At 43.5% G+C, this 27,164-nt stretch overlaps 1 protein-coding gene across 1 annotated transcript in view; it reads left to right on the top strand.

Moving 5' to 3' along the window:
* The window catches only part of PITPNC1 (phosphatidylinositol transfer protein cytoplasmic 1), a 208,192-nt gene that overhangs the window by 96,943 nt on the left and 84,085 nt on the right, over nucleotides 1-27,164 (top strand). Inside the window, exons 2-4 of the mRNA XM_036996854.2 lie at nucleotides 3,178-3,326; nucleotides 15,583-15,671; nucleotides 16,703-16,710. Of these exons, the coding sequence (XP_036852749.1) occupies nucleotides 3,178-3,326; nucleotides 15,583-15,671; nucleotides 16,703-16,710 (246 nt within the window). The remainder of the gene's footprint in view (nucleotides 1-3,177; nucleotides 3,327-15,582; nucleotides 15,672-16,702; nucleotides 16,711-27,164) is intronic.

Genomic DNA, 27,164 nt, shown 5'->3' with positions numbered 1-27,164 from the left:
TCTGGGAGTCAATTTTCGATTTAAAAACCATAAAGCCTCTGCTTCTGGATGGCCCAGCTCAGATGGCCGCAACCAGCAGGGCAGGCCTGATTTGCTTGGGAGGGGCAGAAGAGACAGCTGCAGAGCCCTGGACCACCTCAGCGTCTGCGCTTGAGTGTCCTGCTAGCCCCTCTAAAGTCACCTATGTTACTGCATCTAGGGTCTGTCAGTCGCCTCCAGGCTGACGCTATCGTAGTGACCTAAGGCTGGTGTCTGCCCGGCGCTGGCTCATTCAGGAGCCACTGGAATGATCAATGACCGGGCAGCCGGGCTCTCCTTTCGCTGCCGGTGAATCAGCTGCCAGCTGCCTTGTCCTGTTCCCTTCTCCATGGCGCAAGAAGCACTTGAGCCAAGGCTGACTCGCGTCTGGCTAATGGCTTTTCTGTGTCATGCTTTGTCCTTGATCCCATATATTTTTCATACGTAAGTGGGTTAGAGCTCCTGAAGACGTTGCAGTGGCAGATATTTCCCTTCCGCCAAGCTCCCCACTGAAGCCCCTGACAGGATCTGGGTTAAGGGGTATCTGCCTCAGAGGCAGAATCAATACTTTAAAAAAAAAAATCAAGGTGAAAAATCACATAACTTAAAACTGATCATTTTAAAGTCGATTCAGTGGCATCTGGTGCATTCAAAATGCTGCACAGCCACCACCTGTATCCAGATCCAGAACGCTTTCATCTCTGCAAAAGGGAACCCTGTGCCCATTTCATTCGTTTGCTAGGGCTGCTTAATAAAGCACCACACACTGGGTGGCTTAAACAACCAGATTAACGGTCTCACAGCTGGGGAGGCTGGGAGTCCAAGATCAAGGTGTCAGCAGGCAGGGGTGGTTCCGTCTGAGGCTGTGAAGGAAGGATCTGTTCCACAGCAATCCTTGGCTTGTAGATGGCCATCTTCTGCCTGCATCTCTTCACATTGCCTTCCTTCTATGTGCATCTATGTCCAGCTTGTTTCTTTGTATGAGGACACCAGTCTTGTTGGATTAGGGCCCACCCTAATGACCTCATTTTAACTTGGTTACCTCTGTAAAGACCCTATATGCAAATAAGGCCATATTTGAGGTCACAGATAAGGACTTCAGTATGTGAATTTTGGGAGGCACGATTCAGCCCAGACTACCCATTAGGCAATATCAGTACTTCATTCCTTTGTATGGCTGAATAATATTCCATGGTAGGTAAACACTAATTTTTTGAACATCAGTACAAAGCAACTGCCAGGGAAATTTCCAGCCTCTGGGCAGCTGAGCATCCCCTTACAAGCCGGTGTGCCTGCCTGCATAGGGTGGAGTGTTGATCTCACAAGCGTATCACAGATTCCCAGCCTGGAAATGCTCTTTTCCTGTCTTTCTCCTTGAAAAGTGTCTTTATGAGTGCAAGTAAGAGCAGGACTGCTAAGAGAAGCCAGGTCAGGCATCTGGTTGAAGACACATTTAAAGACGGATTTTATATTTGATTTTCCTCTTTCCCTTTTCTTGTCTTGTCAGCACTCCCCATCCACCAGCTCTCATTCACTCATACGTGCACGCATGCTCACACACACACACACACACCGTACACACTCTCGTGTTAAAATAAAAGCATTTTAAATGCAGATCACTCTGCGGTGGGGTGTGGCATGGGTAGGAGACACTGCCCTCTGAGAAGGCCTGCTGTGCCCATTGTGATGGTTACTGAGCCTGGATCCTCGCACCAGCCTCAGACCAGAGCTTTGTGGATTCTCCACACTCTCCCCTCCTTGCACCTGCCTCAGAGTGCAAGTGGGACCTTCAGACACGTGTGTCCTCCTGACTTTGTTGCTGAGTGTGCTGCTGACTTCACCTGCCCTCTTGATTCAAAGTCCGTTTCTCTCTCTTAGGCAGAGAGCCAGGAGTCCTCCATCCCTGCTGGCCTGGGATCTTTGGGCATAACGCAGAGACATCATTAGCTCATTCCTGACTCCGGCTCCTTCCTCATCCCAGGGCCTTGATGAGACCCTGTGCGTGTTGTTTCACACCGAATCTGAGGGAAGGACCACAGCAGGGTTGCACGGTCCCGCTTCTTGCCTCTGAGCAGGCTTCCCTCGCACAGAAGCTGGTTTTACCCCCTCCTTTCTCTCTCTCAAACTCTCTTCTCTGCTTTCCCCCCATCAAATTAGTTTTGCCACTTTGAAAGTTCACTGGGAAAAGAAGTACCTACTGGCCCAGGTATTTTCAGAGAGAGAGGAAGGAATGTGGAACAGCTGAAAAATGAAGACAGGGCAGAAAATGTTTATATTGTATGTTGTTCTATAGTGATAATTTCCTGTAAGTACATGTGGCTTCTGGGACCTTGGACTGGCAAGTCCCACACTATTAGCAGAATTGGAGAAAGAGGGGTTAAAGTTACTGTAGGTTCACTGATGGACAGTGACTGTAATGGGGTATGTGTGGGGGACTTGGTGAAGGGGGGAGCCTAGTAAACATAATGTTCTGTAATTGTGGATTAATGATAACAAAATAAAAATAATAAAATAAAATAAAAGTAACTTTATATTAAAAAAAAGTTACTGTAGGTTATCCTTTTTGTGTATCAGCTTTTAGAACACAGGTCCCACTAATGGAGGGGCCTGGTCATCTGGAGTTTTTAAAAGCTTCTAGGTGATTCTAATGTCCAGTCACCTTTGAGAGCTGCTGTTCTAGAGGACAGATGCCTCCAGAAGAGTTGAAAATTCTGAGAGCGGTGATGGAAGAGATAGGTGACATCTACTCCTCTTGTGCAATGCAGTTAATTAGAAAGAAGGGACTGGAATGACACATCTTAGCCTTGTCATTTGCCAGACAAAACAAGACTTTAACTCCACTTAACCCTGTAGACCCAGAGTGAAAGGGAGACCCCGGTGTTCTCATCTCCCTGCTGCTACCCATGGGCTGGCCGCATGGGAGGCTGCAGCGCCCCCGCCTGCACTGTCAGGGTGACGCAGAATGTTCACGGGAGCGCCATGTCTGCCTTCTACTCACAGCCAGGTCTCTTCCACGCTGCACCAGGCCCATGTGTCTGCTTCCTTTATTCAGCTGAAAGTGCTGATAATTTAGTTGCCTGCTCTGCTGTGGTTGAAGGGGTTGGGGAGTGTTTTCCAAGGCAAGAGGTGGGCTGACCTCTGTGTCTGTGTGTTTTGTAGTACAAAATCGGTCAGCTCTACATGATCAGCAAACACAGCCATGAACAGAGTGACAGAGGAGAAGGGGTGGAGGTTGTCCAGAACGAGCCCTTTGAGGATCCTCACCATGGCAACGGGCAGTTCACCGAGAAGCGGGTGTATCTCAACAGGTAAGCCGGCAGTGGGTGGCCAGCCTCCAGGCTCACCCACCCACACAGGGGCACCCACACAGGCGCCTCCCACCTGGCCCCGAGCACAACTGAGGGGGAAACAGTGTCTGGAATAAAAAGGTGACTTAGAAAGTCATTGCTTCTGCCCTGTGCATCCACCACCCTGGTTGCTTCCCAATCGCCTGCGTTCTGCAGAACAGTCCTCAACTGCATTTTCATTAGGAGGAGCTTTTCTCTTGCCTTTCCCATCGCTTGCATGACTTGTTACGATGAAATCTGATCTTAAGGACTTCGCCTTCTCCCTTGGTTCGGTGTCAGCAGTAGGAAAGATGGCTTTGCCTTGTAAGTTGTAGACAAGTGCGGACGGTGGCAGTGTTGTGACTTGGTGAGAGTTCCACTTACTGCCAGGTAACCACTAACGTGGACACTAAGGGAGATGACAGAGCACATGGTCCCTGTGACCAAAGTGATATGCATTGCTGAGGTATTTTCCATTTTCCAAGTGGACCCATCCTTTCTAAGGTAGAGGTCTCGCCTCTCCTTTTGGAAGGGTAAAGAATGAGGATTATAAACCAGCTCTAACCAGGACTACTGTCATTTCTGCTTTGCCAGGTGTATTCTTTAATCTCTTGCTATATTCTTATCATTAATGGCATAATTGATTATTGCAGCTTGTCTGATCTTTCCACACTGTGCTCCCTTCCAGCCCATTCTTTTCCATTCTTCTCTTCTAGGTCTGAACATTTGTAGTCACATGACATATGGAATGTATTTTATTGAAATAAACTGTCTACTCCTGTGAACCAATGTATAACTAGCCTGGTTGTTGCTATCATTTCCATGAATATTTTTTATTTCACCTGTGGCCTCTCCTTTTGGCCTATTCAGAAAGCATTTCCAACACAAAGTGGACAGTGCCCCAGTGTGGTCACTGACACTTGTGAGTATTTATCCATCCCCAGGGCCTTGACCATGGTCAGATGTTCCTGGGAGGAGCCACATTTGGAGTCCACCATTCGCACATGGCCTTCCCCCCTCCTGCAGGCTGAAGTGATCTATTCCTTCTCCATGGGAGAGTGTGAGTCTTGTCACAAGGGCATGTGAAAATCTTTCAGGCCAATATCCTGACAGTGAAGGCCTTGAGCTGGTTAAACCAATACATTTTAATCTGTCCAGGGAATGCAGTGTCAGGGAATTCCTGAATCACTTTGAAATGCAAATGAGATTGATCCTGTTTGTCTATTAGGAGCTGTGAGTTCCCAGGATTTGGAACCAGTTCAGCCTCCAGCCAGCTGTTGATTTGCAAGAGTAACTGAGCTCTGGGTCTGGCCTGGGGAAGGCTTCCTTACAGAGACAGGTTTCTCTATATGCTGCTTTGGCATTCTTAGTGTGGAGGGTGTTAATCAAATTTGAGCAGGGATTGCCTCTGAAGAGCAAAGAGAAGTGAAGGAAATGCAAGAAAGTAAATACAGACCTGTGGAAAATTCCATTTCTTGACAGACAATTGCATTTTCCCTAATTATTGCCTGGAGAATGTTCCCTATGTACCAAATTCAAGAAAAATGTAAGGAAACTTCATAACTTTTCCTGAAGCAGGATAAAGTATCCAGCTGTCCTATCATACCTGTTTTCTTTATCAAAATATATGATATTTATTTTAAAAGAGAATAATAAACATTAGTAAGAGGGAAATGTGTTATAAATAGAATATTTGGACTTCCAGTAATAGTAACTAAAAAGATTAATGTGGATCCTCCCCCCAACTCCCATGACAAACACAGGATGAAATACATAATATAAAGCTGAGTTCAAAACAAAGAAAGGGAAATCCTCAGGTACCAGAAATAAAGAGGAAACTCAAACCAGTGTAGAAAGCAGATGACCTGATGCTAAAGAAGCTGGCAGTGGGGGGGGAATGTTAGAATTGAGTGCAAGCCATGACAGCTAGGGGTGAGGGTGTTATGTCCACTGGAGCACTGGAGGTGAGAAATGCGGCCCTGAACCCACTCAGATGAGGGCTTGGAATTGAGAACCATACATCAAAGTTGGTTTAACAACCAGGGTCTAAGAAAGGTTACTACTCAGAGACACACCTTGAAATAACTACTCAAGGATGTACTTGAAGTAAAAGGAAATTGAACCCAAGGAAGAAGAGACATCTGAAAGTCATAATAAACAGATAAACTGGTAAACATCTGGGAAAATCTGAATGAGCATAGAATGTTTTAAAAATACCAATAATGAGTACTTGGGGATATATACATGGAATCTAAGTAATAGACAATAATAGCAGAGGATGAGAGGGTAGTAATTAAAGCAAATTATAGTTCTAATACTGCTTAGGAAGAAGAGAGAAATGTTAATTAATTAAAAAAAATTTTAAGGCAGGTGCGCATATTCAAAATGTAAAGGTACCTCTAATGGAATAAAAACAAAACAAGAGAAAACTTGATCCATCCAGTAGAAGGTAGAAGAAGAGTAAAGAGAAGCCTACAAAAATGTGGTAAATAGGAAACATAACTTTGATGGCAAAATAAAATAAAATATATCAGTGGTCACAATAAAGTTATGTGAGTTAAATCATAAATTGGAACTTAGCTCAACCAATATATGGCAACACTGGCAAAATCACAAGGACCCTAAAATTGTAACGGGAAATTTTACCATAACTTTAATGGACAGACAGATCAAGTGGACGAATAATCTAGCTAACATAGACAGTATGTGAACAACAAAATTGCAAGGTTTTAGTGGACATTGATAGACCCTGGAATCAACATGCTTTTCAAATGCATATGAAAATTTACAGACTGGCCAGAAGTCAATCCCCATAAATATCAAACAATATTATGTAAATCCTTTTGCTGATTACAAAGCATTATAATAAGAAATTGATAACAAAAAAATCAACATTTTCATCATTTAGAAATGTAAAGAGGTCTAAATAATTCATGGGTTGAAATCTGGATACTTACTTTCCCAGCCACCTTTGCAGCTAGGGATGGCCATGTGACCTAGTTCTTCTGATCGATGAGGCATTAGATTTTCCTCCCAGATAAAAAGAGAGAGATGTTTAAGAGAGGCATGATCTGCTTCTAAGAAAGGGAGAGGAAATCGATGGTGACTGCTGAGAAGGTAATTAATAGGGCTTACCACATGAACTTTCGACAACAAAACAGAGCAATAATAGTACAAAAAGGAAACTTATAGACCCATCTCAGTATCAAATACATGAAAATCCTATATAAAACATTAGCAAATCAAGCATCTCAGAGTATAATAATAATAATAATAAGTTATAACCTGATCACATTTATCCTGACTGTTAATGTCAGTATGTGAATTCAGCAAGATTGCTGGGTATAAAATCCATATACAAAAATCAATAACACTGTTATACAGCAGGAACAGTAAAAAGAGAATATAATTTTTTTTAATTCCATTTCTAATAGGAAAAGAAATTTAAGGCACCCAGAAACGAATCGCAAGATATACAAAATCATTTTGGAGAAAAATATAAAACATTAGTGGAGGACGTTTTAAAAACCTTAGACAAATGGCAATATAATTGGGTGGGGCACACTGTATTATAAAGTTGCCATCAATTCCCAAATCAATTATAAATTTATTGCAAATCCAATTAAAATGCCAACAGGTTTGTTTCTAAAATAGAATTTGATAATATATAATCATAAATTGCCTAATTACTATAGCTTTATAAAGATCCTTGATATCAGGTAGGGCAAGTTCTTCCTACTTATTCCATTTTTCCAGAATTGTTCATATGAATTTTAGGATTAGAAACCCAAGTGATAAGAATGACTGGACAAACCAAGGATATTTTCCATAGAAAAGCTAGACTCAGGGTATACAGTGGTGTAGTCAGGTGGGAGAAGAATTAGGCTTATATAGTTTATAAGACCTCAGAAGGGCCAGTTGGACCAAGACCAGTGGGTGAGAAGGCCTGGAGAAAGGTTTAGGCTCAGTTTAAGGAAGAACTCAATTCGAGTCTGAGAGCCACGTGAGAGCGCAGTAGGGCGCCTTATAGGCGATTACAGTGTCGCGGGGGCACTGGAACAGGAGCGGAGCATTCACTCCGCAGGCTGTCCTCCAGCAGATTCAAACGTGAGATAGGTCGTTAAACCTTTCAGATCGTTTCGACCCTGATTCTCTATGCACAAAGTGTGTTTCAGACACTCTTCTGACTCCTCCAGCATATACATAAATGAGTACCCACTGAGGCACACGAAGAAAAGGACTTTCATTTCTTTTTGCACAAGTCTAACTAAGCCCATCATTATATAATTTAAAAGGCTCTTGGCATATTTAGGAAAATATGGGCACCTCTCTTAGAACCAGGGAGATTATGGTTTAGTAAGAGAGAAAGAAAAATTGATATGTGCCGTGACTATAAAACAGTAAGATGAGTTTCCATGACCATTAAATGAAACCAAATCCATCACTTTGATACAAACTAGAGCCGCCTCAAGTTAACACAAGTTCTTCATGCATAGTTCATGGAACTGTCATGTTGGCAAAACTGCTTTGTAATCAAAACTCATGTATTTATTGAAATTTTTAATGTACACCATTGTTCTATATTGGAGAGAATCCCTTAATAAGTAAGACCTGGTCCTTGCCTTCCGATCAAAGTGGGGTCCTAGACCGCTGGTTCCAGCACTTGTGAGTCCTTCTGTCTATTCCTGTCAGTAGCATCAGGGAGGAAAAGTTTTCCTCGACCCACTTAGGGTCAGTGACTAGGGGCCTGCAACTTAAACTGAAAATGACATATTTACAGGAGAAAAGAAAGATTTTTATTCATATATGTACATGAGGGACCAAGAAAAATGTGACACAAACAGGAGGTTAGAATTTGGGCCTTAAATAACATTTTAAAAGGGGAGGGGTAGAAAAGTACTTAGGCAAAAACAAATGACTTTTATGAAAAACAAATTGGGCCTTACGAGAATGGATAAGGATACGACGGTTTTGTGACAATGTCTGTTTAGGCGATTTCTTATCCTGGTGCTTACTTGTCATCACTCATTATAGGAGTCAGTCTTGCCTGGTTTTGAAACTGCCAGGAAGGGATTTATGGCAGTGGAATTCTTTAAGGAGGGTCTGGCTTTTATGCAGATAAGGGGGGTTCACAAAAAAAGTCTTCTTGCAACTGTTGATTCTTAAATGTCTTCAGCTCCAAATAATCCTTACGCAACTAGGGCACATTGTGGACCTTTTCACTGACACAGTCCTGAGAAGCAGGTCCTGAGAGTTGGACTGGCAGTAGCTGAGATGTCCCAGCCCCCATTTAATAAGTCATACTGACAAATATTGTCCTGTGGACCTGAATTCACACAATGGCCGGGCGAGCGGATTCTCTTCCTACCATCAATCTATGGAAAGTCAAATCACATTCAGGAACTAATTTATTGATTTATTATCCAAAGCAGCTATTAGGCACTAGAAATACTCAAAAGCTTATGTAGCCAGGGACTTCTCTCTGAGTCCATCCTGAGCAGAAAGGACATTTCATGGAATGAAGGGAGTGGCCCACAGAATTATCTGGAGGCTTAAGAATGGGCAGCTCTCAAGGTAGCTTAAAGACCAAGAACAACAATGATGACTACCGTCTTTACGTAGAATCAGACTGCTTCAGTCTGCCAACACCACCACGACTGCCATGGGGAGGTCTGAATTGCCCTTGTTTTCTTATTATCACTTGTTCCAAAATCCCAATCATGAGTTTTCCATTGAGTTCCAATTCAAGCCTGAGCTACCAGTGGGAGGGGAGAGAAATTTCCACTGTTTTCCAATGTGGTTGCATTAAAACATTTTTTCTCTCCAGCAATATAAGAGGGTTCCAATTGCTCAACATAATCACCGACACTTGTTATTGTCTGTCTTTTTGATTATAGCCATCCTGGTGGGTGTCAAGTGGTATCTCGCTTTGGTTTTGATTGGCATTTCCCTAGTAACTAATGGATGTTGAGCATCTTTTCAATTTCATGCATTCATTGGCCATTTGTATGTCTTCTTTGGAGAAATGTCTGTTGAAATCCTTTGCCCGTTTTTAAATTGGGCATAATATCTCTTTCAAATGCCGTTCACCCTTTTATTACTTGCCTTTCATCTCCTAGGGTTGTGAGGTTGCTCCGTCCACACTGTTGAGTACACAGTACACTTTGGCAGTTGCCTGATGCATTTAGGACATTGCATTAGTACTAATACTTTAGTACATTTGGGCAGTTGTCCTTGGGGCTTCGATCCAGTTTGGTTAACCATGTAAGTGGTATGTCTTGGCTTGTCTTCAAAAACCCTGGTTTCAGCTGGCATCCAGGAAAAGGAGGCAGATACTAATGATGTCCTGAAAGAGTGAATACAAGTAAAACCTGTCACCCAGAATCATATGAGGGTAGGGCTTTTCTTTTGTCCCTTCATCTGTAGCATCTCTCCAGTCCCTTCTCACTGAAGCGCATGAGGGGAGGGAATCAGAGGAAAGGTGGAGGGGCATTGGAGAAAAGATGGAGCCTATTTATAGGCTTGTTTTTCAGTCATGAAGTGTCATGTTCTTCCCCACCACGGCTGCTGGATTAATTAGGCAGTGCTGGCAGCTGCCAGTCAGGGAGGATTGCCAGCTTCTAACGGTGATTCCACCTAATGCCTGAATCAGTTTGCACAGAAAGAACAACGTTTCTCCTGCTTCATGGCTCTTGCCTCAGAGGGCAACCTCTCCTGGCTGCTAGTGGCTCTGGGTAGGAGAGGGTGCAGCTTCCCTAAGCCATGGATCCTATTTAACTGGACAAGCCAATTCACCAGCTGGTCACTTTACCGACTAGCTCATTGGTAGAGTCTTCTTGGCATGTCTCGGTCGTCCTCCAACATTTCTTCTTCCTCTTCTCCCAGGACTGCCAAGCAAATCAATCCCATTTCCCAGACCTTACCCAAAGTAAGAGCTCAGTGCCCAGAGCTTGTGTGGCATCAGGTCATAGAGAAAGCCCATTGCCCAGGCATCAGGTCATAGAGAGAGTCAGAGCCAGAGATTCTGACCTAAGAGCTTATTTCCATGCTATTTCGAAAGAACCTTCGTGGTCATTATTGACTTCCGAATATCCAGAGACAATCTTCATTTATTCAGGAAATATTTATTGAGCATCTGCTGTGTGCCAGGCACTGTTCTTAGTGCTGGGCATGCAGCAGTGAGCACAGCAAAGATCACTGTCCTGCTGGGACTTGCATTCTAGTTGTGAGTGACAGATAATGCACAGTAGCCAGAGCAGTGTATATTTTAGAATATTTAGTCTTACATATTCTGTGTAAATATATTCAATTTAATTAATTAATAAACAGTATTTTATATATATATTGGGAACAGTATTTTATATATATGTGTGAAGGACTGTTTCCTGACATCCCTTGCCATCCGTGCTGTCCATGCTACTCCATTCTGTCCCCATCTCAGCCCTGAAGAACATGCCAGGAGTTCTCGAGCTGCCAGGAACACCCCCTTCTGCTCCCTCAGCTACTCCCATGGAAGATGACACAAACTGGATGTGGTGGTCTGGCTGGGATCTTAGCATCCAGTTAAGGGTTTGTCACCATGTTCCTGCCTCACTCCTGACGTTGACACATGTGGCCTGCTCCCCTGCGTGTGTCCCAGCACCCTTGCCATGTTACCTAAATGCTGCCCAAGCAGAGTCTTCCAAGAACCTGCAAGAGGCAAGCCTCTTTTTCCAGAATCCCAGCACAAACTGCCCTTTTAAGTGGGGAGAGTGGTGGTGGTGTCCAAGTACAAGGCACTGCCCTTGGGTGAAGTCTAGCAGCCCTGCCTCTCACAGGTGATGGCTGTAGTCCGGAAACTCTGCTCATCTCTTTGCTGTCATATAAATAATTATGTTAAGAGCAGAACTAAAAGAGCAGCCAGAACAGCCATTAAGAAGAGTGAGTGAATAAATCATAGCAGCTGGAGAAGAAACTTAAAGACCTCAGAGGTCACTGTACATGAAACTGGATAGGAACAATTGATTATTATCAGATAATTGTCAAATGCCAGGTTATGGCCCAAAGAGAAAACAGAAGGTCAGGATATCCCTCTTGGACGAGTGGGAAATGAGGTCATGAAGGTAGCATAGTCCTTTTCAAAAAGCACTTAAATGAGCTGCAGTTATGCTATTTGAGCAAAACCTCCTCATAGCCAGTGGCAGGCTCCAGGCGCATCATGGAGGAGAAAAATCCTGAGGGAAGCACTGTTTTCAGGAACTCAGAAGAACCGTCTTTCTGCTGGGAAAGTTAGGTCCAAAATGTTCAGTTAAGATCCTAATTCTGATCCTGTTGAGAAAATGAAATTAGACTCCATTTAGACTCCATTTGGCCTAATAATGCTCAGTACTTCCCAGGGCCAAAAAATATCCCCAAACGAGTATAAATTGCCAAGTGAGATTAGGTATCAGAGAGAACTTGATGATAACCTGGATTATAAAGCACCAAAAGCTTCTAGTGGAGGGCGGTTTAGGTTTCAGTTTAGAAGTTCTTTATGAAGTAGATACACACTCTTAACCTGAGACCTGCTCCCATTGTGCCTGCCTGTGGGGTCCTCCCACCAGGTCAGCTGTGACTTAAGGAAACCTAGGGAGTATCTGGGAAGGTGGCAGGGACTATAACCTCTTAAGTCCAGGGCCAGGCTTCTCAACCTTGGCACTGTTACTATTTGGGGACAGTTAATTCTTTGTCGTGGGGGACTCTCCTGAGCATTGTGGGGCTTTGAACAGCATCTCTGGCCTCTGCCCACCAGATGCTAAGAGCATCCCTGACTTCCCCACCACCACCACCAAAACCCCAGGGTGGCAATAGAAGATGTTTTCAGACTTTGCTAAATGTCCCCTTGGAGACAAATCCCCCCCACCAACACCCGCTTTGAGAGCCAGTGCTCTAGGGTGACCTGCTGTCCCAGTTTGCCCAGGACTGAGAATTCAGCATGTGAGACTTTCAGTGCTAACACCAGGACCATCCCACGTAAACTGGGGTGAGTTGGTCACCAGGCTGTGTCAGTGATACATTCTATCTTATACTAACATTTAAAGGTAAGAAACAAAACATCTTGAAAAGTACCTTTTGGGAAATGTGGTATTATTCCATGTCAGCCCATTTCCCGAATCCATAAGAGCTTTAGGGTTTTTATCCATGTTTTCCCTCAGTGTCTCTAAAGCCTGAGCTGTGATGAGATGGTCATTGGGGGGTTTGATCCTGGTCAGTGAACCAGGGACATGAGTTCCAACCCTGCCACCTTTCTAGAAGATAGACTCTTGTTTGACACCTGGTAGTGAGTTTGAGTGACAGACTTCTCTTTAGAATCGTGGGCTGTGTGACAGTATATATCACTAAAGTGACAGCAACAGTGGGGACTAATTTAATTCCATTTTCTTTTGCAGCTCTGGTAAATCATTGCTACAGAGAAAAATAATTTTTACTTTCTCAGACAAAAACTATTTGAATGATGTGCTCTGGGGAAATCGGGGGCTGAGAGAAGTTCTGTTAGTGGGCTTTAAAATTAGCACGCATGGAATTTGCTGCCAGTGCCTCCTGCGTCTGGCCTGGTAAACAGCTTATATGAGAAAGGCCTCCTAACCAAACTAATTAGAAGAGTCATGTAAAATCGTCTTGGCCATCTTGGCTAAATGTTGTGTTTTTTAGGGCATCTCATCAGAAAAGGTGATTGATTATAGTGCTGTGTATCCTGCATGAGTTGGTGAATTAAACAGCTGAAATAAAGATTCTGGATGCTGGATTCCTGACCATTTACAAATAGGAAAAGCCTCAATATGAATGGAAAATTGCCAGTGTTTCCTTCCAGAAAATGATTGTTGCTTGGGAATGTGGTTCTGCTGGAAGGCTTTTTAAATGATGTAGGGAATGAAGTATGGAGGGAAGGGACCCCAGAGTGCTATGCATGAGGAATGTCACAAGTCTGGGCAGGGCTGTCGTGTAGATGGAAGTCCTCTCCTGTCGGAGACTGGAGAGTGGGTCCTACTGCTCTTAGGAAGATACATGCTTTGTGTAAGCTAAACAGTGCCTCGTGTACTGTGGGGAGATTCTGCAGTCCTGTTTTAAGTCCACTAAAAGCACAAGAAAACCATTTGCCTATGAGTAGAATCTATGTCTTCCTACGCTACCCATTGACACATAGCGCTTTGGGGCAGGGGGCAAAAAGAGGGGGAAGTTTTGCTCATGACCGGTTTCCGTAAGCAAGTCCAACGTGATTTTCCCAGTTGAAACAACAGCCGCTGTTGCATTCCATCTTCAGTGACTGAAAGGACAGATCGTAGCGGAAAGTTATAAAAACCCTTGTCAGGAAGCCACCCCTTCCTTCTGAGCAGTGTGAACGCAGGTAGATGAGCAGTTAGTTACTGCAGACATGATTTCATGGGAGTGAGACATTCTGCCCTGGAGCAGCAAGAAGAGCTGTTACCTAAATTACAGAACTGCCCCGCTCCCCCCCCCCCCCCCCCCCACGGCTCACTTGAGAGCAGCACCATCATGGGACACTCACCTGGCTTCAGGGGGACTTGATCTCCCTGTTTGTTTTAATCCTGATAAATGGCCCCGAGCTTTGCGTTCAGCCAGTCAGCCGTTGAGAGTACATATTTGTCTTTTAAGAAGGGGGACCTGGATTCTGTCAGAAATAAGGGAAACAACTCGAGAAGACATACAAGGTACACAGTATTTCACTGTCTCTGGTTATCATTTAAATTCCTTGTCCAAGAGGGGCTGGGGACTGGGGTTCCAATAGTCTGATGTCCCGCTTTCCTAGTCATATCAGCTTGGAATTCAGAACTGCTCGGTGGTGTCCTTACTGCCAGAATGCCGCCCTCGGGAGCTGAGAGTTTATGGCACCTCTTTGGGTCTGAGGCACTGCTAAACACTGGCGTCCCAGCCATTTAGCTGTAGGCATCAAAATAGGAAAGATTCAAAATGGTAGCAACTGAAAAGATAGAAAACCCCAGGGTATAGTGCTGGGGGGAAATAAAATCATGCAAACATATTTAAGGAATATAATGCTATCTATTTAAAGATAATACTTAAGGAATTCTCTAGGCCTGTGCTGTAGAGTTTGCCTCTGAAGGAAAAGAAAACAGACCAAAACTTAATTAGTCCTTGGTTACAAACGATCTTGGGACCTGTGCCCTTGAGATTTCTTTAAGAATTTGTTTTCTACAAATGGCTGCCTGGGTCCCTGCTCTGGAGGAATGGATCTGTCACTGTATCCATTTCCTAGGGCTGCCGCAACAAATTGCCTCAAACTGGGTGCCTTTACAACAACACAAATTCGTCCTCTCACAGCTCTGGAGGCCAGGAGTCTGAAATCCTGGTGGCGGCAGCGCTGGTTCCCCGTGGGGGCCCCCAGGGAGCCTCTGCTCTGGGCTGTGGCCGTCCCCGGAGCTCCTTGGCCTGTAGGGGCGTCACTCCAGTCTCCGCCTCCGTCTTCACGTGGCCTTCCCCTCCGGGTACCTCTGTGTCTCCAAGCTCCCTCTCCTTTTTCTCCTAATGACACCGGTTACTGGAGTTAGGGCCCATCCAAAACCCAGGCTGATTTAGGCTGATTTTCATCTTGAGATCCTTAACTTCATTACATCTACAAAAACTCTATTTTTCAAATAAGGTTAAATTCACAAGTGCTGAGGGTTATAGCCTGGAGATATGTTTGTGGGGGACAGAAGCCAACCGACTACAGTCATCCAGGGGCTGTATTTGCTCCTCTTCATCTCTCTGAAGTCGCTATGCTCTGTTGCTTCAGTCATTTTCAAAACATCGCTCATATGTGAAGCTGGCGCCTGGCCCTGACCCTTGCCTCTGTCCCGCTGTCGTGTTTGGGCATAAACATCCCTTCATTCTGCTTCTGCCATGTCACTCCTAGGAGACAAAGGCCAGGCTGGCCAAACCCTTCAAACCAGGCACCTCCCAGAGGTGTCTTTGTAAATCACATCCGAGAGGACAGGCTTAAAGTCCTATGAGGCGCCCCCGCATCAGGTTGTAACCTGCTGCCTTCACACATCCTAAGAGCACATGAGTTTGCACAGAAAACTGACTGCAGTCAAGACCAGAGCCGGGGAGGGACGGCTGCTGGAGGAGAGCCGCCTCAGAACCCCTCTGATTTCCCTTGCAGTCAGTTTATCTAGAAAGATACCATAGCATGTATCTAGCACGTGTCTGGGTTCTGGACGGACTCTAATTGCCTTTTTTTTTCTTTCTCCTTTCTTCTTAGCAAACTGCCTAGTTGGGCTCGAGCTGTTGTTCCCAAAATTTTCTATGTTACAGAGAAGGCTTGGAACTATTATCCCTACACAATCACAGGTAAGTCCTTCGTACAACCAGTATTTCATGTGCAGCAACAGAGCATAGCCGTGGTCAGATCTCACTGATTTAGGGGTTATTGTCCAGGCAGGAACCTGTGGGAGCCCTGTAATAGCTCCCTCACCCTTTGCCACCGTCTGCTTAGGTCACCGCTCCTCTGGCAGGGATGGTGGGGGTTAAGCTGAACCGTTCCATCTTCTCAGAGTGGTTGTAGCAAATAGCTTAGAGAAAGGAAAATGAAGTGAAGTCCTTTTTAGTGACATTTCTAGAGGTTTCGTTTTCCTTTTCTCCCTGTTTCCTCAGTAATCCTCAGGTAATTTGGGGGTATGGTTTGTTTATAAACGAATTGTTTACTTTGCCTTGTTAGTTTTACAGCCCACCCCACTTCCCCACCAACACCAAACCAAACCAAACCAAACCTTGACTGTAGTTTTGTAGAAGATTCTGTTAGGTCTCTCTGCCCTAAAGCTCCTTTGCAATTGGTTAATATGAAAATCTGTAAGGTTGCTTTCTATCTCACTTGAAAGGGATTGATAATAACCTCTGTGTTGATACTTCAGCCAAAAAATGTAGGTTTGGTTCCTGCCCTCAAATAGAGGAAAATTCAAGATCCCACTTGAATATCATCATAACAAGCTCTTGTTGGGTATAAACGCTGCTTCTCCACTTAAAAGATTTCCTTTGTGTTTAATGAAATGCTCTATTGGAATTATTAGTCTTTAATTCTGCTTTTATAATGCCAACTCTTTGGTTTTTAATTAGCAACAAACGTATAGGCTAATTGAGTCTTGTCCTACAGTCCTTATCTGCCCAACCACAGAAATATCATATGAAAGACTTCTAAGAGCAAACATGGTGACATTCAGTATTTATGAAAGTTTAACTTTTATAAGGTTTCCTTACAATAATTACAATTCACCAGTATTTGTTAGTTCTGTGGTTTTATATTGCATTATGTGTGGTCTGAGTCATCATTTATCTCTTTTTTTTCTTTTCTTTTCCCTCTTGTCCGAATGAACATCTGGGACCAGAATACACAGTAAGTTTCATTTCATCATTTTAAAATATTCAGCGTAAGATCAGTGGAGTAATTGGAACTTATACTTCTCATGTTATCAATGTAATAAAAAAAGAAGAGAGAAATAATTCAGAATCAGAAATATTTAAATGTAAGCTATTACATAGTTAAACGTAATGCAATAACTTGAATGTTCTTATTTGTTCAAGAATATGAATGTTAATTTAAAGTGCCTTGCTAGTCACTTTCATAATTAACTTTGCTTGTATTTTTAAATAGCTTGACTATTCTGCTTGTGACAGTTCACTGTAACAGAAGAACAGTTTCTAGAAATGTGGTATCAAAGAGATGATGGCGGTAGTTATTGATGGAAGGTGGGGTTTATACTTACAGGCTGTGGCCTGATCCCTTAATGGAGAACCTTGAAACTAGAAAAACGTGCTTTCCAGCTGTTTTACTCAGAGCTCTAGATTGGACAGTTTTCTTGGTGGCTTGACAAAAATCTTTTAACTTCTTCCTGCCCTAAGTGCCTCTAGCATCATTAATTACAATTAACAAAAAGGGACTTTTTAATATCATTGTGTTGTAGTATTTTCATTTGGATCCTTTTTCCCAGTGATCAACAGGTCAGTCTGTTATAACAGGAAAATGGTTAACTGAGCTGTGATGGAGTTAAGTTTTTGGTCTTAATCAAAACAGCCAAAGGAAAGAGAGATGGTGAGAGAGAAACAGAGGGAAATGACTCATCACGGCGTTGGCGTGAGCGTAGTATCCTGCATATAGAAAATGCTCACTAAATAGTTATTGAATGACAGGAAGCATGTGTGATTAATCAAAGACAGATAAACAGTCCCTACAGATACAGGAGAAGTGTCACTCACTGGTTTTGGAGTCAGAGAGGCCTGGGTAAAGTTTTCGTTATAGCTTTAGAAAGGATTTTATATAGCATTTTCCCCAATATTCTTTACTTTTGAAACAAGTTAATTCTGTAGAAAAGTACAGATTTTCATTTCAGGAGTCAAGGAACCACTGCTCTAGAATAAGCAGCTTAACTTCTCTGAACCTAAGTTTCCGTATCTCTAAAACTGAGATGACCAGTCTCTAATAGAGCTGTCAGTAGAAGGATTCAGTCATCTGACACCGGGGTCAGAAGACTTTTTCTCTGAAGGACCATATAGTAAATGTTTTCTGCTTTGTGGGACAATCTCTGTCACTGCAAAAGCAGCCATAGATGCTACGTAAAGATACTGGCATGGTTGTGCTTGCCCAGGCAGTAGGCCAGATTTGGCCCCCGGTCTAGATAGTTCACCAGCCCCTGATCTAACATACAGAAAGCTGTTAGCACATTTCCTGTATACAGCAGGCAATTAAATGGTCCACCACCAACTCTACACCCCCAGTTCCATGGCTTCTAACAATTACACAGTCTGCAAGAGGAAGACTTTGGAAGCTTTTGAACCCTGCCTTCATTAACAATTGTGCAAATTACTTCCCCCTAAGCTTCCATTTTCTCATCTGTAAGTGGGGAAAATGTAGTAACTGTCTCATAATAAGGGTGATATGAAGATTATATTCAATATTCCCTGTGGAATCTTAGCCTCATCCTTGGTGTATGGTAAATGCTCAGTAAATGTTCGTTGCTATTTACTGTGCAGTGCTGGACGCCGCCATCATTAAGATGGAAGGTCTGTGGGCAAATACGTGGAAATAGATCTTGGTGTCCTCCAATACAGACTGGGCTCCAGTTCTTAGAGTGGATAGTCCTAACTGTCTAAGATATTATTTGGTTTTAGGGATACCTGATGTTCTTCCACTTCCTACTTCTCCGAAAGCTTGTGGATGGACTTTTCATTTGAAATGTAATCCATAGTTACAAGGACAAGAGAATTATTTTCCCTATAACTACGCCAAGGCAGTTATTTGCCAGGTGAGCCTTAGAATTAGGTCACCTTGACTTGACCCAAAACTGGTTCCCCATAGGCTCATGACAGTACTGTGAGATATGGGGGTGATTAACAGAGAAATGAAGTCTGACTAACAGAGAAATGTTTAGTGCCATTGTGTTCATTTTTTAAGACTACATGTTAAAAGTTCTGAGGTTCTGAAAACAACACCACAGAATGAAACTAAGGCTTCTGACAGAGCCATTCCCGCAGGGACGCACCTCCCGGGGGAGCTCCCGCAGAAGCTTGTATTACGATGGGCCCCAGACCCCAGGTCAACCTCTGTGCAGGCCACGGGGGATTTCTGAGGGCCTCACGGCCTTTCCTTCTGCCCAGTCTCTGCCCCACGGTACTTCTGGGGTTCTAATCACAATTCAGACTTTTAAAAGGATGTACATTATTTTATTTCTACTTGAGAAAATTAGGGGACAGCACTTAGAGAAGTTAGTTACAGCTGTACGGTCTCATACTCACCTCCTTCTCTTTGACTAAATATTACTTGATTTCTTCTAGAAATTTTTTTTTTTTTGCATTTCCTCCCTAAGGCCATCCTTGGGATAGTTTTCTGGGGCTGCCATAACACAGTACCACAAAATGGGTGGCTTAAAACAACAGAAGTACATTGTCTTACAGTTCTGGAAGCCGGTGGTCTGAATCAAGCTGTCCGCGGGCTGTGCTCCCACTGAAACCTGTAGGGAAGAAGTCCTTCCCTGCCTCTTTCTAGCTGAGGTGGCCCCAGGCATTCCTCGGAATTGGCGACATAACTGCAATCTCTGCCTGTCTGCACAGAGCTGCCACTTCCTGTATGCCTCCGTGTCTTCCCGAGGTATCCTCTTTGCTGTGTCTCTCTCCTGTTCTCACAAGGACACAGTCATACTGGATTATGGACCCACCCCATTCCAGTGTGACCTCATCTTCATTTAACTAATTGCATCTGCAAGGACCCTGATTCCAAATCAGATTATGTTCTCAAGAACTGGGGCTAGGACTTAAACATATGTGTGGGGGGTGGGGAGAAGGGCACCCCATTCAACCCATAACACCATCTTTCAACTTTAGAGTGACAGTCATTTGTGAAGCAACAACATTGTGTAAAACATCATGCTGGAAGGTTTTATTGAGCAATAACCCTTGCCCTTTGGGGAGTCATAATCTGGTGAGAAATAGCTAGACATTCCAGTCAAACCCTGGAGTCACCAGTATGTCATAGGGTTTTCTAGAGGCAAGACAAGACAAGGCCATCAGTCAGCCCAGGGGACAGGCTGGCACCAGGCCTGCCCACTAAGGTGGATGACCTCTGAGCTGGGCTGACAGCAGAGGTTCAGATCAGAGGGCAGAATGAATGATACTGGAGAATCCAGCCAGACAAGCAATTGCAGTGTGAAAGAGGGGCCCTGGCCTCTGGATTGGGCCTTGAGCTTCAGGGACAGGGCTGTAGTCCTCAAGGAAGGAGTACAGGCAACAGGATAAAGCCATCAGACACAGCTACTTGGTCATGAGATGCTAAAAACCAGAATGTCTCCTTAAATTTGAATTAGGAGGTTAACAGCAAGTAGTTTTTAGTATAAGTATGTCCCAAATATTGCATAGGATATACTGAAGAATTATTGATCTCGTATCTTATCTGGCAGTCCTTATGGGGGACAGATAGCAGGGCAGAAGTACAAAAGTCAGGTTGTAAGAACAGGGGCACATTGGTATACCAAAGGAAAATGAGGAAAGATCATTGTGGTTGACATGCTACCTTAACACTAAGGCCAATCCAATGACCTGTCAGAATAACTTAAGTACTTCCTGTCTCAGTTAGGATTGACTCAGGAAGTGAAATAGATTAAAGTGGGCAGAGTTGGGGGAAATTAAGTGAGAGCTGATGAATACATAATTGGCAATATTTCCAGGAAGACCTGCGCCAAGTGTTGTAGTTGAAGTGTCAGAGTGGAAAGGAGAGAAATTCTTCCTAGGAAAAGTACGGGCAGATTCCTTGGAGAAGGTGGGATTTGAGCTGGACCTTGGGGATATTAGAACACCTGTCTGCAGGTACCTGCTCTTACTCTGTTCAGGCTGCATAACAAAACTATCACAGACTGGGTTGCTTCAACAATAGACCTTTATTTTGTACAGTTCTGGGGGCTGGGAAGTCCAAGGTCAAGGTATGAGTGGATTCCATTCCTGGTGAGGACCCTCTTCCTGGTTTCCCGACAGCCATCTTATTGCTGTGTCCTCACATGGCAGGGAGAAAGAGAAAGCAAGCCCTGTGGTCTCTTCTTAAAAGGGCGCTAATCCAGTCGTGAAGGTCCCACCCTCATAACCTCATGTAAACATAATTACCTCCCCAAAGCCCCACCTCCAGATGGCATCACACTGTGGGTTAGGACTTTAACATACAGATTTGGAGAGGGGGCATGGTTTAGTCTATAGCACACTCATTCTGGGTACAGGGGGCCGGTTGTCTCTGGATCCGCAGCCGGGACCCATGCAGGCCAGGTCATGGCAGCTTTGAATGTCAGAGCGAAGTCTAGAGTTAGTTCTCCACAGGGAAGTCACTTGGTTCCCAGCTAGTCCGCTTATATTTTCCATCCCAAATATAGCACAGCTGCTCTTTCCATCTCCTCAGTGCCTGAAGGACTCAGGCTCTCCTTGGCTGCAAGTGCCCTCCTCAGGCCTGGGTGTTCATTTGGAAGTTGCCTCCTCCCCCTGGACTCAGACACTCAGCCGTGTGCTCGCGCTCTCTACCCATGACAGCCCTGGTGGAGCGGCCCACTCTTCTCTCTGACTAGAGGGTCTGCACCCATGAGATGCTTCCAATTGTCTTCATCATTTCCCCTGTCTCAAATGCTTTTTTCACTGCCTTCTTTATCCCCCAATAGTTTAATCCCAGTACCTCTTCATGGTATCATTTCAAGCCCCATATTTCCTGTCTATGTACCAAAGCAAAACTTCCCCAATGCCACACCCTCAACTGGGGTCACCATGTCCTACCCCCCTACCCCCCAGGGAGGCAGGGGCTCTTACTACTCCAGCCAGGTGTCTCATCTCGTAGGATTAGCCCAGAGCAATGCATGTCTATTCCTGGGATCCCCTACGTCTTGTATCTGACTGTCCAGCCTGTTACTGAGACCTCATGCTGCCCTCATTTGTGACAAAACCCAGGCAAGAGAACTTTCTATTTAAGGTCATCTAGGGCTTCAGCATTACCACAGTTATCAAGACGTAAAAGCCGTTTCATCACTGTGTGACTCTGTGTGTCTGGGATTATGTGAAAATGCCATTTGCCAGGAAGTGGAAAAATATCTTTAGCCTGGTTATAGGAAAGATCATAATTATACAGTAAACAAAGAACAACATGACAATTTTCGAGAACAGACCATCTGACCAGTTCTTCAAAACGTGCCTGTTCTTCTGAAGTTTGTAAAGTCACAAAGGAAGGTGCCAGAGGAGACTGGCTGCCTTCCAAAGTCACTGATATTGTTTTTCTAGGGCTAAAAAAAGGCAACGCTGGAATATGAATATAGTTCAGCCTCAGTAGTAATGAAGGAGGGAAAAAAGATTTTCTTCTCATTTGTAAGAATTGGAAAACTCAAGCTACAGTAAGTAGATGGCAGTGACATAGGTACACAGTTGCTATATATACTTCACTGCCATGACCATCCCACTCCAGCAAAACATCTTTCAATGAGAATCTGTAGAAGAGGGGATGGCAGTGGGAAGCTCCTTTCTGTTAGAATGGCTGGCCATTACCCAAGGAGCGACGGGGGTAGTGGGCTGTCCAGTGTTCCCGGCATGTCAGTTGTTCAGTTGAAAGAGGAAGAAAAGGTGAATTGTAACAGACTAGGGAGATGGAAATGACCCTTGAATAGGAACTTCCAGTGGTATCGAGCCACAGTGAGAGATGGGGGCGGTTCAGGTTGGTTAACTGGAGCCAGAGAAAAAGACTCAAGGCTGCTCAGGGTGGGAACAGGTCGTCCATCACCCGAGGTGAACCTGGGTTGTTTTCCCAGGAGCGGCAACAGGGAGATTGAGTTATTTTTCTGAAAGCACTAACTGTCCTGGATAGGAATTTCACCGCAATCTTCGTCCATCAGCTCCCCTAATAATTGAAAGAGCTGATGGGTGCTGTGTTTGGGCGGTGACCTCCATTTGTCTTAAGGCCCTCCTCCACAACTGAGCCCCAGCCAAGGGTGGTAGGAAGCACTACATTACATAAGTAGGAAATGGGGACGAGTCCAGGGAAGGAAGGTACACTGCTATACAAGAACACTAGGGTTGGTCTCGTTTAGATGGGAATTAGAGGACAATCTGGCCATCTCAACTGCTCTGCAAGCAAAGAGAATGAAGGCCCCTAAGCTCGTGGAGACAGGTACAGGGATGGGGGCAGGTGGTTAGGAAATAACTTTTACCTCTACACCACAATTACCCTGAATGTCCAGGGCAGTACATAATTTAGAGGAGGGGAGGGCAAAGGTCCTTTTTTTAAAAACTGGTAAAGCAGGAACCGTGGAACTGCCAGTGATTTTTGTCTGATTTACCCCACTTCCATTTTCTCTGCCTATTCCCAAGCTTTTCTTTGTACTTCAAAGAAAATTATTTCAGCCATTTTTGGGAGTGGGAGAGCAAAAGATAAAATATGTATCTCTACTACCATAACATAACATTTTTTACTTGTTTTTGTTTTTTTTTTTTAACTACTCAGAATGAGTTTACAGAGGGCAGTCATCAGAGAAAGAAATACTTGTTTGAAGGAATTCTCAGTAGAAGATTTTACTAGAAAATTGTCCTTTCTTTGTTTTCTACTTTCCATTTGTGGTACTAAAAATTGGCTTCCTCTTCTACAGTCGATTAATGCCTGTGAAACTGTGTTCAGTTCAAGTAGGTGAGATCAAAATAATACTACCAGAAAGGTTTTGTGGGACAGATTTCTTTCTGTAAAAATAAAATAAAATACATATAACTATGGATATGCTGAAATAGTACATTTCGGTGATTAAATAAACTGAATGCAAAATTATCCCCATGTCTTTTGACCTTTCTAATCACTAAAATGCTCTCAACTACATGACAGCATATATTTTTACTCTGTAGACAAGTGTTGCTACAAGAATGTAACTATCTTTTCAGTTCAGAATTTTAAGATTGATTTTATTTTTAACAGTGAGTATTTTTTTGAATGTATTTGTAAGTGAGGAATTTTTCCAGTTGGTAAGGAGGGGTGATTCTAACAGTTTTTAACCGAGAAGGCTTGTAATCTGAAAAGTTTCCTATATACAGGCCATATGCCAGCCTATATTTATTTGGGGTGTCACTCTGATTATTTCTATTATTATCTCGATAATTTACATGCAGTTCTTGTTCATTTGATGTGTTCTGCCTGTCTCTTTAAATTCCTGTCCTGTCTTTATTGGGAGTAGCTATCAGTATTCACAAGCATCCTCTGCTTATTTCTGTCTTGACAGGTCCAGCTCTAGATTATATGAGGCTGAATTTAGTTTCCCAGCTCGATTTCCATAGAAGTGCCAGCAGCAAACCGTGTTCCATTGAGAAAACATACTTTCATTCATGTCTTTGCTCTCTTTCCCTCCTGGCCTTGCTTCTGCAGTTAGTTGCTGTTACTCCGCATGTCAGAGGACAGAAGAGGCCCCAGCAGTCAATGAACTAATGAATGAACAGAAGCCTCAGTGTAGGGTGCAGGCTGATGAGAGGCTGCCGAGAGGCTGGGATTCATTTCCTCCCTGTGGGCTGGAATACAAGCAGCTGTTTTCCTGCTGCATCTCTGTGCTCTGCCTTCCACACTCCCTGCCTCTCCTCCTCCTCCGCTTCTCTTTCATGTCCATTGCTCTTCCTGGCCACATTTTTCTTCCTATGCAGCATATATTTGGGATGTTACTCTCTGATTCATCCTCATCTCTATTATTTATATGCAATTCCCTTTCTCCTTTTTTTTGCTTTAAAAATTTTCTACTTTTTAAAGAAATATCCATATGAGTTCCTCTTCTTGCTTTTCTGGAACTATCTTCTTTGCAATTTTTTCCAACTACCCTGTCACTATTACCACCCACCCTATTTATGTATAAAGCCATATGTGGCACCCAGGACCCAGAACAGCAAAGGAAACCCAAATATTGCCTCCTTATTTCTTTTGCATATTTTCCTGCATGATGACTGAGATTCTGAGTAGGTGGGGGGACAGCCAGACATACACCTTCTTGAAGTTGGTGTGTGTGTTAAAGGTCTTCTGTGCACAAAGAGAATATTAATATTACCTTCCAGTTATAAGGCAACATTTCTGTCAAAATGCAAACATAAAAATTTCCTGATGAAGAGTAAAGTTGGAAAGTACTTTAAAATCTAGGTATCTATCAACTGCCTCTACATACTGATGCACCACTCACAGTGAATTTTGCAAATAGCATAGGCTCCAGCCCCAGATTCCTAAAAGATAATAAATCCTAAACTCTATAGACTTGATCTCACTAGCCCTTCTGGATGCAAGTCTTCTGTCGGTGAAAGGTGGAAACATATACAAATCCAGTTTTATTAATGATCCCATCTCAAGCTGAAATTCCCTGTGTGGTCTTGGAGTGCATTTAATATGATAATATAGAATAGAGTACCAGAGAATCAATGTCTTCAGGGGGAATTCCATTATAGAGAAGATCAAGTCTATACAGAGTTTAATGTTCATTGATAGCAAGGGACACGTGTTGTGTGGAGGCGAACAGGATGGCCAGAGATGAATGCACTGAGTTCCAAATAAAAGCTAAAAAGAAATGATCTTTGAAAAATCTATAAGTGCTTAATCTACCCCAAGCCAGCTTCTCAGCTCTTCCATTTAACTTTCTTGATTTCAAGCTTCTTGTAAAGTTTGCTCTCGGATGGAAAGATTCTGCAGGTAACCAGGAATAAAGTGTGAAGGTATTGGGCTCACTCAGCAATTTTCAGACTTTCTTTTCTTGGTCCAGGAAGTTCCATCGACATGCCTCACTGGCTGCCACATCCCTGCATAACATTTTATTTGAAGAAAAAACTCTGATGCCATTTAAAAAGTGGTTTGAACTACTGGACTAGATCACCTCTCAGATCCTGCCTTGTTCTAAAATTCCATAAGCAGGTCTGCTATGTGAGACGGGAACCACTTGAAGTAGCAATTTCCAAACTTCCTGGTTTGTACCTCCTCCATCTACTGAACAGTGCTGTTTATAATCTAGCCTCTTTGACTCAAAGCAAACTAAAAGTAAGAGCATTTTTAGAACATCCTATGACTTCCCTAAGAGAGAATACAGCTACTTTGGGATATCACTGACATGTTTGTTTACTTTTTTATTGGATTTGGGTTTTTTTGGGTTTTATTTTTTGCTTCCTGAAAAAGGAGATGGTTGTTATAAAATACAAGCAGTATAAAAATGTATATCACAGAAAATAAGAGGGCCTCATAATTTCCACTGCCCTCGTCCATGAGAATATTTCGGTGTCTTCCATTTTTTTGGCGCATATACTAACATGCTTTTTTCTTCCTTTTACAAGAAATGAGATCATCCTGTCTTACACTTTACTCTTTTAATAGCTTCAGAGTCTACCACAATGTTATTAACCAATCTTCTACTGGTAGACCTTCAGTTGTTTCCATGTCCTTTACAGGACCAGCAGTGTGGTAATGAACGTTTGTTCATTTGTAAACCTGAGAATTCACTCCCTTCTTGGAGTTCCGGGCAGGGTTTTAAAAGAACTTCTTTAGTAGGAATGAACTTACGCCATCATATTTAAGTTCAGTTTTTGAAAATAATTGTATTTTAAAGGTACGAGGATACCTTTGGCATTTAAAGGAATACCACTGAATTTCTTAGTGAATAATTATTTCCCAGTTTATCTTTTGGGCAACTCCTGATTTTCCTTCTTTGGCTTGTTTGAAGTAGGGTACATCTGTCTTCTGACAGATGCATACACACACATTCCCTCTACTCTCAGTGGCCACAGGACATACTAAGAAGCGAAGCCTGTGCCTTAGTCACTGTTACTCCTGCCTGAGTACGCAGCGCCCCCAGAAGGGCCCACGTGCTTGCCTAATACCCAAGAGGCAACAGGACATGGGGGCTCAAGCACGAGCCTCAGAGCCGGACAGCCTGAGCTGGATCCCAGCTCCATGGTGAAAGTGTTGTATGATTTGGAGCATACAGCTCGACCTTCCCATGCCTCTGTTCCCTATCTGTCAAAGGGGGATAAGGGGGGTAATAATGTACATTCCTCATAGAGCTGTATGAGGATTAATGAGCTGATAGGTGAATTATTATATATCAAGTACTTGGAACAGTGCTTGATGGTAGTGAAGCACCGTGTCCATGATATCGTTGTTATTACCTCGGTGTTGGGTCACGTCTGTCTGTCTCAGACTGGACATGAGGAATGTTGACTGTGATTACCTTGGATCATCCGATGTATTCCAAAATGTCCCAAGGTTAAGAAACACCAGGACAATAGTGTTAGCAAAAATGTGGAGAATCTGGAACTCTCATACGAACTGGTGGGAATGTGGAATGGTAC

This window comes from Manis javanica, chromosome 4, assembly GCF_040802235.1.
Source record: "Manis javanica isolate MJ-LG chromosome 4, MJ_LKY, whole genome shotgun sequence".
NCBI classification, from domain to species: domain Eukaryota; kingdom Metazoa; phylum Chordata; class Mammalia; order Pholidota; family Manidae; genus Manis; species Manis javanica.
This window is presented reverse-complemented; position numbering and strand designations above follow the sequence as displayed.